This window comes from Eumetopias jubatus, unplaced genomic scaffold, assembly GCF_037043125.1.
Source record: "Eumetopias jubatus isolate StellerSeaLion01/CBP00866 unplaced genomic scaffold, mEumJub1_p1.0 scaffold_172, whole genome shotgun sequence".
Taxonomy (NCBI): domain Eukaryota; kingdom Metazoa; phylum Chordata; class Mammalia; order Carnivora; family Otariidae; genus Eumetopias; species Eumetopias jubatus.
In genome coordinates, this window is record NW_028274978.1 from 92,540 (window position 1) to 109,430 (window position 16,891).

Genomic DNA, 16,891 nt, shown 5'->3' on the forward strand with positions numbered 1-16,891 from the left:
CCCTCTCCACAGTGTTCGCCCAGACTTCCTCTTCAGGGAGGGGCATCTGGATCCCCTTTGCTGTATGCCTCCAGGAAAAGCATATGTTTTCTGTCATCCGGTTTGGTTTAGTTGATCTTATTTGTTCTAAAAAAAAGTTTTTTCTTTGCAATGTCCCATCTTTACAGCTAACTGTATTCATGATTTCTTCATTTACCGCGACTCCTTTATTTTTTTAATTTTAATTTCAATTGCAGTTAATTTAATATATTGTGCCATATTACTTGTCTGTGTTTATAATCATTTTTCAGTTTCAAACAAGTACTTTGTCTCTATATAGCTGCTCTATGTTTAATTCCTATAATCTTTTTAATCCAAGCCACCATCTCATGATGTTAAGACAGTTTTAATAACTAAGATTGTATTTCTTGTTTGTGGTTTGCCTTTTTCCCCTTTGTTAACTTGTTTAGTTACATATGGAAAAATCCAAAGGAAAACTCCTTCTTTCATGTTTATTTTTATATAATTAAGGGTTTTATGTACATTGTGTATTAATTTTTTTATGTTTTACTAACTACTTCAAGCTTTATAATTGTCTTATTCTCTTTAACAACTGAAATAGAATAAGTTTAGGCGTATATGTTTTTGATAGAACACATGAGCGCTCTGAAGTTTTATGAGGTGTGATTATGTATTTGTCAACTTTTCAATGTGATTTATTTTTTTATATTATCTTATTAACTATTATCACAAGTCATGGTGGAAGGTTTTACATTTTTGAAATTTTAATTGTTAAAATATTTTTTTTTACAATGTTAAAAGACTGTCATTTTAATGGATAGAATTGATGCTTTTCTAAGGAATAACTGCAGAGAAGTTAGGGTCTTAATACAACTGTTTTGTTTTAATTGGAAGTTCTGATCTCTTTTTTTTTTTTTTTTATCACAGTGTGACCAGATTGGTACTGGTCATTATAACCACTGGTTTACAATAGACTCTGCATTACAAGAATCATTAATGATGAAAGTGGTAGTGTTGCCTGTTTATGAAGACTAGATGACTTTGGCTTTTCCACCCAAGGCATGAGTGCCTGGTTTAGGGGATGACCTGTTTTGGCTGATGTGGAAAATATCCAGGAATAGTGTGGGCTGACAATGGTAGCAAGTGCCTTTAGACTGGTAAAGCCTATCTGTCTCCAGCTGCCATTTCCAGACACTGGTCTGCACATAACAGCACTGCCAGGAGTCACAGGTTCCTGTGAAGGCAATGGTAGAATTTTGATTAAAGCCACTGTCTTAAATTCTTACTTATTATTAGACTTTGTTAGTTGGAAAAGAGAAAAACTATTCAGAAAATAAAGAGGTCTCAAATAGCTAGCAGCCAATCAATATAATTACCAAATAGATTCTTCTCATAGGAAACTACTGATAATGCCATTGACCGTTAGTCCATAAAGATGGCATTTATAAAGGCAAATTAAGGTTTCAGATATGATGAAATTTAGAAGCCATGTATTAGAATATACAGAATTATATGAAATTCCTAATTTCTATGGACACCACCAAAACAGCATTTCAGTGTGGATAGTTAAGAATAACAAGTGTCAGATAAACCAGAGATTAATAGCATACATTTTTGAGGAAGTTTGTTCTGTAAGTAATTTTGTTTATTCCCACTGAACAAAAACCCAATTTCTTATATTTATAACTTACTAATTGCATGGTCTACATTTTTATATGTAGAAAAATTTATAGTTTCTATGAATTAGAATTAAAAAATGAACAGGAACTGTTTACCACATTCGTATCAGAGCCTTTCTCCTGAGTAATGAAGCAGATAATAGAACTGCCAATGTCAGGGTGGAGGTGGGCACAGCCTGAAGCTCCCATCACCTGCATCTGTAACATTTCTGGATTCTCATCTGTTTCTCCTAGAAAAACAGGTATAAAATAAGAAGTCCAAGAGATATAGCCTGCATTGTAACACTAACTAATGAGATGATATCATCATCACTTTAAATTATCTCTAAGTTTTAATGCCAAAAAACTTCATTTATTTTGTTATCACCTTCTTACTGCACATATTTATCCATTCTAATAATTTTCTTCACGTTTTAAATGCCATTCCAAATAATTTGCAATTTTATTTTCATTTGTAAAATATATTTCAAGTCATATCTAACTTCATTTTCTTAAGTATAAGTAAAAACAATGACCTATGTTTTTCATTATTATAAAGTTAGCACATTTAGGAAGCAGTCCATGTCTACTTTATTTACTAAACTTGACTGTACACAGAAAGATCTACCTTGTATCATTTTGCACATTTGAAATCTTATGTAGTCATTATCAAAACTATCATTTTATAAAACCAAAACAAATCCCAGAGAATATCTCTTATTTTGATCAAAACCCAGACACTGAAAATAGAAGAATCACAGGATGATGGAATCCCTGGTTACACAGCCACATTTTCTTTTTACATTTCGGATCATGTTGTTAATCTAGTATTTACTAATGATTTCTTAGGGTCTCCTTGGATAGTAAGTAGCATGCAATTATAAAACTCCTGAAACCCTTGACTAAATTTTTTCACTGTTAATATAAGTCGATAGTTAAATACAAATTTTTCATGTTCCCATTAAAAATTAGTTGAGTTATGAAAAAAAATTAAAATTAATAATGGAGACAATATTGGCTAGAATTCTTACCTGAATTTTAACATCAAACAAATGGATCCCCCATCTCACATATTTTAGAACCACTGTCCTAATAAGCAAATTAACTACTGACCTGGTTTGAGAACTCTTGGCCCAGAAAGCCGGCATTCTGAGCTACTGAGGTTCTTCAGATGTCCCAATGGTGCTAAGAGCTGAATGGGAGTCTGGACCTCTTGAAGGAGCAGCAGTGCTAGATCATTTCTTGCTGCCCCACTCACCAACCGAAATCTCTCATGCAGTAGAATGTTAGACACCTTAATAACTCTCAGAGGTGCTCCAGGGTGCTTCAGGCCTAGTATTACAGCAGTGTCTTCAGGATTCCTAAGTGTGTAGTTAGAGACTAATTAGAATATATTCACTAGGATATATGAGGCCTTAACAGCCATCAGTATTAGGCTTTGTAATGTATTCCATTAGCTATGATGTATAAAGTTCCTACTTTACCTGTAGGGAAATCAGAACACTATGAAAACTCAAAATTCATACACAGTGGAACTAGGGAGGTATTAACTAAAGGAAATATCAATCAAACACGCTGAGGCAAATTTCTTGCCTAGCCTGATGCAAAGATTCTATAGAGATAAGAGATACTGTTCAGGCATAATATGAAGTGAATTAATTCAAAGAAGACTTCAACAAACTAATTTGAAAATACTTTAGCACAGTGTATTATATGAAGCAGGATGCAAACTTACATGTTCCTGACACAGTGGGCAGCAGTGAGAACCCAAGAGCTGCTAACAAGGGAACCACTGCAAATTTGACTGCCACAGCTGATGATCATGGCTTGCCAAGGCATGGCATATCGTAGAGAAATTCGATCTGCTAAAGCTGAGAATAAAAGTAAATTCAGTAGAATCGTCATCTGTAGCCCATCTTTAAAGTTTTTCATCCTTCCTATCCCTTCTAAACTTATCACGGTTACTAAAATTGACTTGCAAACACACAGTCTGTATTGTTACATATATGCTATTTCCCTAAAAGGAATAATTGCCTTATTGTTATGTTTCCAGATCAATCATTTCTTTATGGTCCAGTTTAATTACCTTTCATTTGTCAAACTATTGGGAACTATTATAGGTCTCTTCCCAAGGGGAATTCTTTTTCAGCTGTTAGTTTGCTTAGTTAGGAGTCATTAATATAGTAAGCAATAAAAAAAGAAGCAAAATTTTATTTGACCATTTATTGGAGAAATAAATTTAAAAATTTCAGTGGAACAGAAGGAACTGAGCTTAATTACTTTTTAAATATTCAGTGACACTTAGGAGGGGATGATGGTGGTATAGCAGGAAGACACTATAGTCACCCCATGCAATGAACACAACTATATAACCATCAAATTATCTGAAATGCAACATAATTTGATCTGAAGACTGAGAGAACATACATGTTCAGCTAAAGAGACAGAAGCAGCCATATCAAAGAAGGCAGGAAGTGTGGAGATGTTGTTTGGGAGAGAAATGGCTCATGGCCACTGCAGTGGGTAGGGAGCAATGATGTAGAAGAAGGGTGACAGACAGACTAGCACACATAGCAGTGCACAAGGATAACAAACCCCATAGGAATTAGCTTGGAAAGTGAAAGGGGCTGAATTTTGTAGTTTTAAAGGTCAGTAGGCTTGGCTCTGGGAGAGCCCAGAGGCCTTGAGGCTGCTCCTAGAGAAAAGACAGGTAAACAGCCTGGGAACATACAGTGTGGAAACAGCAATCTGAAGAGCACCTGGGCCACACAGCAGAGAGGCTTCAGTTCAGAGAATGTCCCAGAGGCAGTGTTCATAGACAGACCGTCTCCAGGAACAAAGGATCTAGAAAGTACCATTTATGTCCCCTGCCCCTCAGAATAAACACAGGGCCACCTGCGGTAACCAGTGCAGCATGGTTGCTTGCTACACAACTTTTTTACACCATGTTCCACCCCTTTGTGCCCTGGCAAGACTGCCCTTCTCAGTCAAATTTGCCTCAGTCTCAGTGTGGTGGATTTTTCACCAGGGTGGCCTTCCCATAACCCTAGTACAAACTCCTGCCTATGTCACATCTCCCAACCTGAGAGTTTTGTGAAGCCTTGCGTCCAGAGGCAGTGGTAACACATCTCATTTCACAAGCAGTCCAGAACACACCTAGTTAAAACCAACCACATTCAGGCCAGAGTTTAAACACTACCCAGAGCAGGTGAAGAGAGCCACTGTAAAAGACTGGCTGAAATGATAAAGTGGCCAGAATGAAACAAAAGAACAAAGGCAGCACACACTGGAAGCATGCCTGGAAGTGGCAGCATTTGGGGAACAGTAACACGATACAGCAGGTCACTACAGGACCTCTTCTTCCTAAGACCATTACTGTCCAAAGAGGAATTGTAGCTAACCTCCCTAACACAGAGAAATAGGCATGGAGACTTAGACAAAATAAAAAGATGGAGAAATCTGTCTTAAATGAAAGACCAAGATAAGGCCAAGGCCAGATGTCTAAGCAAAACTGCTATAAGTGGCATGCTTGATAGAGGATTCAAAATAATGGTCATAAGGATACTCACTGGATTGAGAAAAGACTGGAAGGCATCAGTGAGACTACTAACACAAAAAATAACATAGGAGATAAAGGGCTTAATAAATGAAATGAGAAACATTCTTGATGGCATGAAGAATAGAAGAAATGAGGAACAAATTAATGATCTAGGAGACAGAATAATGGAAAGTAATCAAGCTGAACAAAAGAGAGAAGAGAGAAGTACACAAAATGAGAATAAACTCAGTGACTCCATCAAATGTAATAACATTCATTTCATAGGAGCCAAGAAGTAGAGAGAAAAGGGGGCACAGAAATTATTTAAAGAGATAGTAACTGAAACTCCCCTAATCTGGAGAAGGAAACATATCCAGATGCACGAAGCACAGAAACCCCTCCACAAAATCAACAAAAGTAGACCCACACCAAGATTTAAACTTACACCAAGTAATTAATTTAATTTAATTCCACCAAGTAATTAAACTAGCAAAATACAGTGACAAGACAAAATTTTGAAAGCAGCAAAACAAAAGAAGGCAGTTACATACAAGGAAAATGCATAAGGATAAGAGTGGATTTTCAGCAGGAAGGAGTGGCATGATATTTTTAAAGTGCTAAATGCGGAAAATCTGCAGCCAAGAATACTCTATCTAGCAAGGCTATCCTTCAGAACAGAAGGAAAGATAGTTTTCCAGGCAAAAGACAACTAAAGAAGTTGGTGACCAGTAAACCAGTTCTGCAAGAAATATTAAAAGGGGACTCTTTGAGTGGAAACAGGAGACCAAAAGTTATAGTAGGAAGGTAGGAAACATATGAGGAGTAAAAATTAACACTTCTATAAAATGTCATGCAAGGAACTCAGAAAATAAAAGGATTTAAAATATGACAGCATACGGGGACTGGGTGGCTCATTTGGTTAAGCCCCTTGATTTTGGTCTGGTTTATGATCTCAGGGTTTTGAGTTTGAGCCCAAGTCCAGCTCCATGTTGGTCATAGAGTCTGTTTAAGATTCTCTCTCTCCCTTTCCCCCATCCCTCCCCTCCCCTCTTGCTCACGCTTTCTCAAAAAATAAACAAATAGATAAATAAAGAGATAAATAACAGCAGATATTAAAATGAGAGGCGGAAAGGAGTAAAGAATGGTTTCAAGCTTAAATGACCATAAACTTAATATAGACTGCTACATGTAGAAGATATTATATACAAACCTAATGGTAACTACAAATCAAAGACACTAATAAATATGCAAAGAATAAAGAAAAAATAACCAGGTATATCACTAAAGAAAATCAGCAAACCATTAAAGAAAGACAAGAATGTATCAAAGAAAATCTTCATAAACAACCACAAAGCAAATACATTGATATGTATTTAACAATAATTATGTTGAATGTAAATGGAGTGAATATTCCAATCAGAAGACAAAGAGTGACACAATGGATGTGTCCATCCATGGGGAAGACCCATCTGTATGCTGTCTATAATAGACTCATTTGAGACCTAAAGACACCTGCAGATTGAAATGAGGGGATGGAAAAACATTTATCATGCAAATGGCTATAAAAAGAAAGCCGAAGTGGCAATACTTTTATTGTACAAACTAGACTTTAGATTTTTAAAAAAATTTTTATTTGACAGAGAGAGAGAGAGAGAGCACAAGCAGGGGGAGTGGCAGGCAGAGGCAGAGGGAGAAGCAGGCTCCCCACGGAGGAGGGGGAGCCCAATGTGGGACTCCATCCCAGGATCCTGGATCCCAGGATCATGACCTGAGCCGAAGGCAGTCGCCCAACCAACTGAGCCACCCAGGCACCCCAAACTGGACTTTTAAACAAAGACTATTAACAAAAGACAAAGAAGGGCACTATATAATCATAAAAGGGACAATCCAACAAGAAGATCTAAAACTTGTAAATATTTCTACACCCAACATGGGAGAACCCAAATACATAAAGCAGTTAATAACATTAAGGAACTCATTGATAATAATGAAATAATAGTAGTGGACTTTAACACCACACTTACATCAATGGACAGATCATCCAAACAGAAAATCAACAAGGAAACAGGGCTTTAAATGACATAATGGACCAGATAAACTTAACATATATAATCATGACATTCCAACCTAAAAGAGCAAAGGACACATTCTTTTCAAGTGCATTTGGGTCATTCTCCAGAATAGATCACATGTAAGCCCACAAAACAGGCCTCAAGAAATTCAAGATGGAAGTCATACCATGCATCTTTTCTGACCACAATGCTATAAAATGAGAAATTAACCACAAGAAAAAAAAATCTGGAAAGACCACAAATACATGGAAGTTAAACTAAATATAAGTAATGAATAAGTGAACCAGGAAATCAGAGAAGGAATAAAAAAGTACATGGAAATAAATGAAAATGAAAACACAACAGTCCAAAACTGTTGAGTTTCATCAAAAGTGGTCCTAAGAGGGAAGTACATAGCAATACATACCTAGTTCAACCAGCAAGAAAAGTCTCAAATAAGCTCACCTTACACCTAAAGGAGCTAGCGAAAGAACAATAAACAAAGCCTAAAACCAGGAGAAGGAAGGAAATTATAAACATGAAAACAGAAATAAATGATATAGAAACTAAAAACAACAACAGAACAGATCAATGAAACCAAGAGCTGGTTCTTGGAAAAATACTAATAAAATTGATAAGCCTCCAGGCAGATTTATCAAGAAGCAAAGAGGAAGGACTAAAATAAATAAAATTACAAATGAGAGAGAAATAACAACCAACACCACAAAAATACAAACAGATATACAGATAATTATAAGAAAATATGAGAAACTATATGCCAACAAACTGGACAACTTGGAAGCAATTGGTAAATTCCTAGAAAAAGGAATAGAAAATTTGAAAAGATTGATTACCAACCTATAAATTGAATCAGTAATAATAATGATAAAAAAAACTCCCAACAAACAAAAGTCCAGGATGAGATGGCTCCCCAGATGAATTCTACCAAACATTCAGAGTTAATACCTATTCTCAAACTATTCCTAAATACAGAAAAGGAAGGATCACTTCCAAATCCATTCTATGAGGAGAGAATTACTCTAAAATCAAAACCAGAGAAACGCTCCACTAAAAAAGACAATAGGCCAATATCTGATGAACACGGATGGAAAAATTCCTGAGAAAATACTAGCAAATCAAATAGAACAATACATTAAATAAATCATTCACCCACTCAAATCGGATTTATTTCTGAGTGGTAGGTGGTTCAGTTATCACAAATCAATGTGATATACCATCAATAAAAGGATAAAACCATATGATTATTTCAAGAGACACAGAAAAAGCATTTGACAAAGTACAAATATCCATTCATGATAAAGATCCTCACCAAGGTAGATTTAGAAGGAACATACTGCAACATAATAAAGGCCATATATGAAAACCCCAGACACCATCAACCACAATGGCAAAAAACAGAGCTCTTTCCCTATTTAGGAAAAAAAAAATGATGTCCACTCTCACCACTGTTATTAATCATAGTATTAGAAGTCCTAGCCTCGGCAATCAGATAAGCACTAGAATCAAAGGCATCCAGTCAGCAAGAAAGAAGCAAAACTTTCACTACCTGCAGATGACGTGACACTATATACAGAAAACTGACATGACTCCAACAAAAATTCAGGTAGAACTGATAAAGTCAAGTCTCAGGATACAAAGTAAATGTGCAGAAATCTGTTACATTTCTATACACCAATTAATGAGCAGCAAAAAGAGAAATTAAGAAAGCAATCCCATTTACAGTTTTACCGAAAACAATAAGATATCTAGGAATAAATGTAACCAGAGGTTTGAAAGACCTGTACTCTGAACTGTAAAACACGGATGAAAGAATTTGTAGAGCACACAAAAAATGTTGAACATCCCACAGTCATGCACTGGAAGAAAAATTACTTGAAAAGGTCTCTAACCCACAGCAATCTACAAATTTAATGTAATCCTATCAAAACACCACCCGGGTTTTTCATAGAGCTAGAAAAATCCAAAAATTTGTTTGGAACCACAGAAGAACTTTGTTTTTAAATTATTTTACGTATATATTTTTATTATTATGTTCAGTTAGCGAACATATACAGAAGAACTTTAATTGTCAAAGCAATGTTGAAAAAGAAAAGTTAAGCTGGAAGCAGTACATCTAGTCTTCAAGTTATATTACAAAGCTGTAGTGATCAATACAGTGTGGTACTGGTACAGAATATACAGATACATAACACACAAAAATAGATCAATGAAACAGAATAGAAAATCCAGAAATAATTTTGTGGTCAACTAATCTTTGACAAAGCAGAAAAGAATATCCAATGGCAAAAAGACAGTCTCTTCAACAAATGGTGTTGGGAAAACTGGACAGTCACATGCAGAAGAATGAAACTGGACCACTTTCTTACAGCATACACAAAAATAAACTCAAAATGGATTAAATGTGAAAGCTGAAACCATTAAAATCCTAGAAGAGAGCACCTATAGTAACTTCTCTTGACATCAGCCACAGCAACTTCTTACTAGACACATCTCCTGAGGCAAAGGAAACAAAAGCAAAATTTAACTATTGGGACTTCATCGGGATAAAAAGCTTCTGTACAGAAAAGGAAACAATCAACAAAACTAAAGGCAGCCTGCAGAATGGGGAAAGATATTTGTAAACAATATATCTGATAAAAGGCTAGTATCGAAAATATAAAAAGCATTTGTTAAACTTAACACCCAAAAGCCCAAACCCCAGTTAGGAAATTTTCAGAAGATATGAACAGATATTCCTGCAAAGAAGACATCCAAATGGCCAACAGACACATGAAAAGATGCTCAACATCACTCATCATCAAGGAACGACAAATCAAAACCACCATGAGTTATCACCCCACACTAGTCAGAATGGCTAAAATTAAAAAAAAAAAAGAAGAAACAACAGATGTTGGCAAGGATGCAGAGAGGAACCCTCTTGCACTGTTGGTGGGAATGAAAACTGGTGCAGCCACTCTGGAGAACAGTATGGAGGTTCCTCAAGACATTAAAATAAAACTGCACTATGACCCAGCAATTGCAGTACCAGGTATTGACCCTCAGAATAAACAATAACGATTCAGAGGGGTACATGCTCCCTGATGTTTATAGTAGCAATGTCCACAATAGCCAATATATGGAAGCAGCCCATCGACAGATGAATGGATAAAGAAATGTGGTACATATATACTTTGGAATATTACTCAGTCATCAGAAAGGAATGAAATCTTGCCATTTGCAATGACAAGGATGGAACTAGAAGGTATTATTCTAAGCAAAATATGTCATTCAGAGAAAGACAAATACCATATAATTCACTCACATTTGAAATTAAAAAAAAAAAAAAAGAGATGAGCAAAGGGGGAAAAAAAAGAGAGGCAAACCAAGAAACAGAAATTCTATTCTCAAGAAATTCTAGAGAACAAACTGATGGTTACCAAGGGGAACTCGGTGGAGGACGGGTGAAACAGGTGATGGGAATGAAGCAATGCACTTGTTGTGATGAGCACATGGTGTTGTATGGAAGTGCAGAATCGCTATATTGTACACCTGAAAGTCATATTACCATGTATGCTAACTGGAATTTAAATAACAACTTTAAAAAATTAAACCTTAGTGTGATGTGCAGTTGTTACTTTAAATATGATTTTCAGGTTTGCCACTTAGGAAAGTGAAGTTTAGAGTTTGTCATAAAAGTTTTGAGTTGAAGTAATACATATATAAATTGAAATATGGTAGAGATAAGAAGATAAGAAGTTCTTTGCTCAGATATTTCAAAGTCCTCATCACTTTGACAATTAACACAGTGTAATTCCCTGGATAGTCTAGATTCTGTCTTCACCTATTCTCTTCCCTTACTCTTTTTATACATCTTATCTCTACCATTATTTCAATTTATATATGTATTAACTACTATTACTTCAACTCAAAACTTTTGGGACAAACTCTAAAATTCACTTTCCTAAGTTGCAAACCTGAAAATCATATTTAAAGTAACAACTGCACATCACACTAAGGTTTAATTTTTTAAAGTTGTTATTTAAATTCCAGTTTGCATACATGGTGATATTACTTTCAGGTGTACAATATAGCGGTTCTACACTTCCATACAACACCATGTGCTCATCACAAGTGCTTTAGAGGGTAGGAATTGGGGGGATGGGTTATTAATACCCTGGTGGTGGGTATTAAGGAGAGCATAATGAAAGGAGCACTGGTTGTTATACACAAACAATGAATCATGGAACACTACTTCAAAAACTAATGATGTGATGTACAGTGATTGACATAACATAATGAAATAAATTTTTTTAAAAAAGCTTTAAAAAAGCACCCATTACTATGGATAGGACAGTATGAACATGATAAATAAGTTTAATTAGGTGAAAATATAATATGGAGAAATATGATTTGTTAGAAATAATTTTCTAAGGAAAGAAAAGTGAGGTTGTCATTGATGATAGTATGACAGATTTCATAATAGTAAGGAAAAGAAAGATGGTCACAATGTAACAGATTTCAGTAGAGCATATTAGAGAAATTTATATATATATTTCTACCAAGAAAGTATATTCTCAACTTAAAATTCTGACATAACTTTTGTTAAGATTCTGTGGTAGTAAAGACGTTCACGTGAGAAGAATAAAAAGTTTGAGTGTCTATGCTAACCTTGTTCCCTCTTTCTATACTGATAATGTGATTAAACCATTCTAGTTCCATGGGTATCACAGTAAATAAGAAAATTATTATAATCACGTCATCTGTATCAGAAAGAAATATTATGGCAGTTAAATAATACACCAAGGATGAAATACCTTTGGAAGTCATAAGGTTAATGATTCCTAATATTTGGTATTAAAAACTCATGCATTTCTCTGGGAAAAAACTCTCCCCCTCCTTTTCTATTTCCATTATCCTTTTCTCTTCATTTTTTTTTCATACCTCCCTGACTACCATTTTCTTGGGCCTTACTCTGAGGCTGTGGCAGAGAGATGAACTGTGGCCGAACAGAAGCAGGAGTGGCAGTAAAAGCTGAGTTGTTTGTAGAGGTAGAGACTGAAAGGGAGATGGAAGCAGAGGTAGTCATGGCCCCTTGCTGGGACCATGGTGCATGGCTGGGCCGTGTAACTCCCTGAAGCCAAAAAAGGAAAGGGCTCACTTGGCTGAAGACGTAGGGCTTTGTGCAATGTTCATCGAAGTAACTCAAAATTCCCACCTGCACCCATGTGTTCTTTTGTTGTAGATGGCATACCAGAGGTGCCCCTAAGTCACCCTGCAAGAAACAAAGAGCAAAATGTCCATGTGCACTTTAAAGGAGGCTAGGAAGTAACTTCTGGTTTTGAAGAAGTAACTTTTGCTTTCCACACCCCTCAGCTGTATCACCTTACAGCCAGTCTCGCCAAGAGCTTGCTTGGCTTCCACACAGAAAGTGAACTCATTCAGCTTGGGCCAAAACTGGGCACATGTGCTGACTTGCAGTATTTTTAGATGCCTTTTCTGCAGAATTCCAGGACTTCCTAGTGGAAAAGGGAGAACAGAGAGGATTTTAGTTTTACCCTAGTTAGAGGGAGAAATATGGCTGAAGGAAAAGATAATCACAAACCTTCTATTACATGAAAGCATACTACTCCTTCTTTTCAAATATATCATACTTATGCTCATGTAAATATGCTGCATTACTCACCTCTCATGAGGGACCAACTGGGTAGCCAGCAGTCATACAGCTGTATATTTTTCTCTTGCTCCAGGTTCTCCTCTAGACAGATAGGAAGCACCAAGGGTTGAAAATGTAGGGGCTGTTTCAGGAAGATCAGCCCAGGACCCAAAGGTCCCTTGGGACCTAGGTAGGGCATGGCACGGGGAATGCCTACAGTTTGAGCTTGAGCAGGCTCCTGAAGATCAGTAAGCCCAACTTGGACCAGGGCTAGTGCTTCTGAGTTTTTTTCTGGGAGGGAAATTTATCAAGCATTTTATTATTACATATTTCAATGTGGAAAAGAACTCTAGAGTTAACATGAATAAAATAAAGTCCAGGTGAGCATTAAAGTACTACCATTCCCTTCACTACTCCTGTCTTATTAGGAACACTATGTTTAGACACCTTCAGAAATGAGGAGGTAAGTTTTACAATGCAAACCATTTAATTGTTGAAAATTCCTAACTTGAATTATTAGGCATCCTAATATTTATCGTGAAAGTAAAATACACCAAATACACCAAATAGTGAAATACACCAAAAACTAATGATGTACTGTATGGTGACTAACATAACATAATAAAAAAAAACACTTATTGAAATACATTTTGAAAGTTAGGAGTTGAAATATTGTATAGTAATAATATAAATAACTTTGGACAGTTATTCCCTTTCTGGGGGCTTTGTTTTCCTTGTTTGTCCAAAGACTTACTTCACTATGCTAAAAGAAGAAATAAAACTATGCTCAAAAGGATATTTTTCAAAGAGTTATAATTCTTCTACAGATCCATATATTTAAGAGATAACATGGTTGAAGTCAGAAAGTGGAAAACTGTGAACCTTACTATTTAAACTTTCCATCATTTTGTTATAGGTAAAATTATACAAAAATAGGGTATCTTTTAACAGTTCTATTGATTTGGATCCTGAAATTATCTCTGAAAAACAGGTAAAGCACCCATTTATGGATATTTGAGATATGACAAGATACAAGTAGAGATGCTTTCTCTTTAGTTAAGGGAATGTAACAGATGTGACTACTGCAAGAAGATACACAAAATTTGATTTCTGTAACAAAGAATATGCACCATCTTTAAAGAATCTTGAAATGACATACTCAGACTTACATGAAATTTGCACATCTAGCTGAGGTAAGGATCCACTGTTCATTCAATACAGAGCCAGCACAGAAATGGGAGAAAGAGAGTTGCACGGAAACCATCCAAGGAAATTCACCCATGTCTGCCTCCCAGCAGTTGGGACAGTGGGGCACAAGGCCAGGTGGTAATCCACACTCTGCAGAAGGAATCCATATTTTCAATAGGTGAAGGAAGTATTATTACCTCCTTTACCTGAACAGTTTGATTTCCTATTTTTTGACTTTATCAAAGTGCTTGTAAATTTTCAACTTTAGGAAAATGCTTGGAAATATAAATTTTAACCCTATATAGTTGGGTATGGGAATAGAGATTGTCTGAATACACCTCTCTGAAAATAACATATGTCTATTCACTCCTCAAATAGAAGAGTAAACCATTTCTAAGCACTAAAAGCATTTTTATAATATGCTCTGAAAGGAACTACACTTATAAAAAAACTGTTTCTAGCAAAATTGGTCTTCTCTGAATATGTACATATCTGTTAAGATTTTGTTATCCATTCCCCATTCTCTGATCTAAATAATGGTTTGAATTATGTCCTGCCCAAGTATGAGGGCATGACTTCTGACCTATAGAGAAACTCTTGTAATTAGGCTCTAACAAAGACCTTGGTGCTAAGGATAATAACTCAAATAGATGACTACCCTGAACTTGCCTGTGGCTTCATGAGAAATAACAGCTGTCTTGAAGAGCCAGAAAGCCTGGACACTCCCTTTCCAGGCCACACCTAGGTGACACTCAGCCAAAGAAACGTTGAGTTGTGAATACTTGAGAGGATCTTGTTCAGGCTGATGAGACTTGGTTCCAGATTGAGACCCAGGCATCAGAGAAGGTTCTTTTCTTAAAAGGGTGGCTGGAGCAGCAAGCAGATATGAAAAAGTATGAGAAAGAATGTTCTCTTCAGTAAATTTTAAGGAAGACAGTTCCTTGACAGAGCTATCAGAAGAGGAGGCTAAGGCAGGAGAACAGGAGAGAAGGCTGCTGGAGAAAGAATGGAGCAAGAAGGGAAAATATAGAATAAAGGCAATATACCAGAAGAAATGACCAAATAGGAATGGGGCAATGCACATGGTGATGGGAGAGAACAAGGAATAAGAAAGGAAAATGATGGAGAGAGGGGGCTAAGAGATGTAGATGTTACATCAGGGCTTCCATTTGTTTTTGTAATTTGGAATTTGACAACCTTCGGGTAATGAAGTCTTTCAGGAAGCCAAGTACTTGCAAGGGGAAGAAAAGAAAGGGAATGTTTGTGAGCTCACTCAAACGGAGAGAATTGATTTGATATTGGCTTTCTGTTGTACCTATCTCAGTTGACAAAGCTATAAAATACTGATGTGGGGAAGGAATTATTTCTATTGGTTAAAAAAGGTACATGTTTAGACCAGGAACTGAAATGGCTAGTTAAGGGAGTTGCTCTATCTGGCTCAACCTCAGAAGGAACAAATGATATAATTCTATCGGCTTATAATGCCTGTCAGGTCTGATTTCTACTTCAGTATGGATCCATGTTCTGACTTTGTCATGTTTATGAATAGCAAATGATGCAATCATACCAGTTTCAGGGTGGGCCCAGGATCTCACTGCTTGGGTTTCAGGATGGATCCAAGGGTGAAACATACCAACTTCAGGCTGCAACCCGGAGCTGAAGATCTGAGATTCGGAATTGGTCGATGGTCTGACTTTATTCATTGGAATGTAGAACCAAGATCTAAGTGCATCAGCATCTACCTTCATCCAGGGTCTGACTGTTTGGATTTCTGAGTAGGGTTGATTCACAGTACCTCTTTGCTGAATCCAGGGGTGATTTATACCGTCAGCCTGACTCCAGGGACTGACAGATTGGGAGTCAGATTTAATCCAGGGTTGAAATGTATCACTTTGAGTCTGTAACCAAGATGTAATTGTATCAAGTTCCAATGAAGTTGGAGGTTTTACTACTTTGCCCTCTGTCTGGGTCCAAATTTGGATTGTTTCAGTTTCAGGTTGAGTCCATGATCTAACTGTATTGGCTTCAGGCTGGTTCCAAGGTTTTATTGAATCCAGTTTAGTCTGGAACCAGTGTCTTATTACTGTACCAGCTTCTAACTGGGTCAGGGGGTATATTTCTATATTTTCAGACTGGGTCCGTGATCTAATTGTAGCAGTTTCAACCTGAATCCAGGGTTGCACTGTACTGATTTCAAGCTTGGTCCAGGATCTGACTGTACTAGTTTCATACTGAGTCCAAGAGCTACTTATACCATTTTGGGTCCCAGAAGATGTCATTTGAGATTCAAGATGGGACCAAGGCCTAACTGCATCATTTTGAGTCAGGTACCAAAATGTGCCTGTATTTCTTTCAGTCCAGATACTGACTGACTGAGACCCAGGCTTGGTCCAGGGTGTGACTGTACTGCTTTTAGACTGGATCCAGAGGTTGAATATACTAGCTTCACTGTGAATCCATGGTCGCAAGGCATCACCTCCAGAAAGGGTCCAGGTTCTTACTTTGTCTTTTTCAGACTTATTCCAGGGGTGGGATATACCAGTTTTTGTTGGAATCCATGGTATGACTGTAGGAGTTTCATGTTGGGCCAAGGGCTCAAATCTATCAGTTTCAAACTGGGTCAAAGTTCTCACTGTTTGAAGTTTTGAGCAGGCCGAGGTACTTACTCTTTCTGTTTCAGGTTTAAACCAATATCTGCTAATATCAGTTTCAGATAGGGGTAAGAGTGTGGCTGCTTGTGACAAAGGCACTCTCCATGATACCAGTGTTTCAAATTCTGGCAAAGGCCATGTATTAACATTAT

The 16,891-nt window shown here is 36.7% G+C and overlaps 1 protein-coding gene across 1 annotated transcript; it reads right to left on the reverse strand.

The window, feature by feature from the left end:
- Positions 1–964: 964 nt before the first annotated feature.
- On the reverse strand, positions 965–16,409 carry LOC148161536 (polyserase-2-like). The gene is made up of 9 exons (XM_088020803.1): positions 14,758–16,409; positions 14,056–14,238; positions 12,931–13,191; positions 12,630–12,763; positions 12,219–12,519; positions 3,394–3,529; positions 2,772–3,019; positions 1,776–1,909; positions 965–1,234 (listed from the first exon to the last, which is right to left on the reverse strand). The coding sequence occupies exons 3-9, from the start codon at positions 13,097–13,099 to the stop codon at positions 965–967; spliced, it is 1,392 nt and encodes a 463-aa protein (XP_087876929.1). The 5' UTR covers positions 13,100–13,191; positions 14,056–14,238; positions 14,758–16,409.
- Positions 16,410–16,891: the final 482 nt, after the last annotated feature.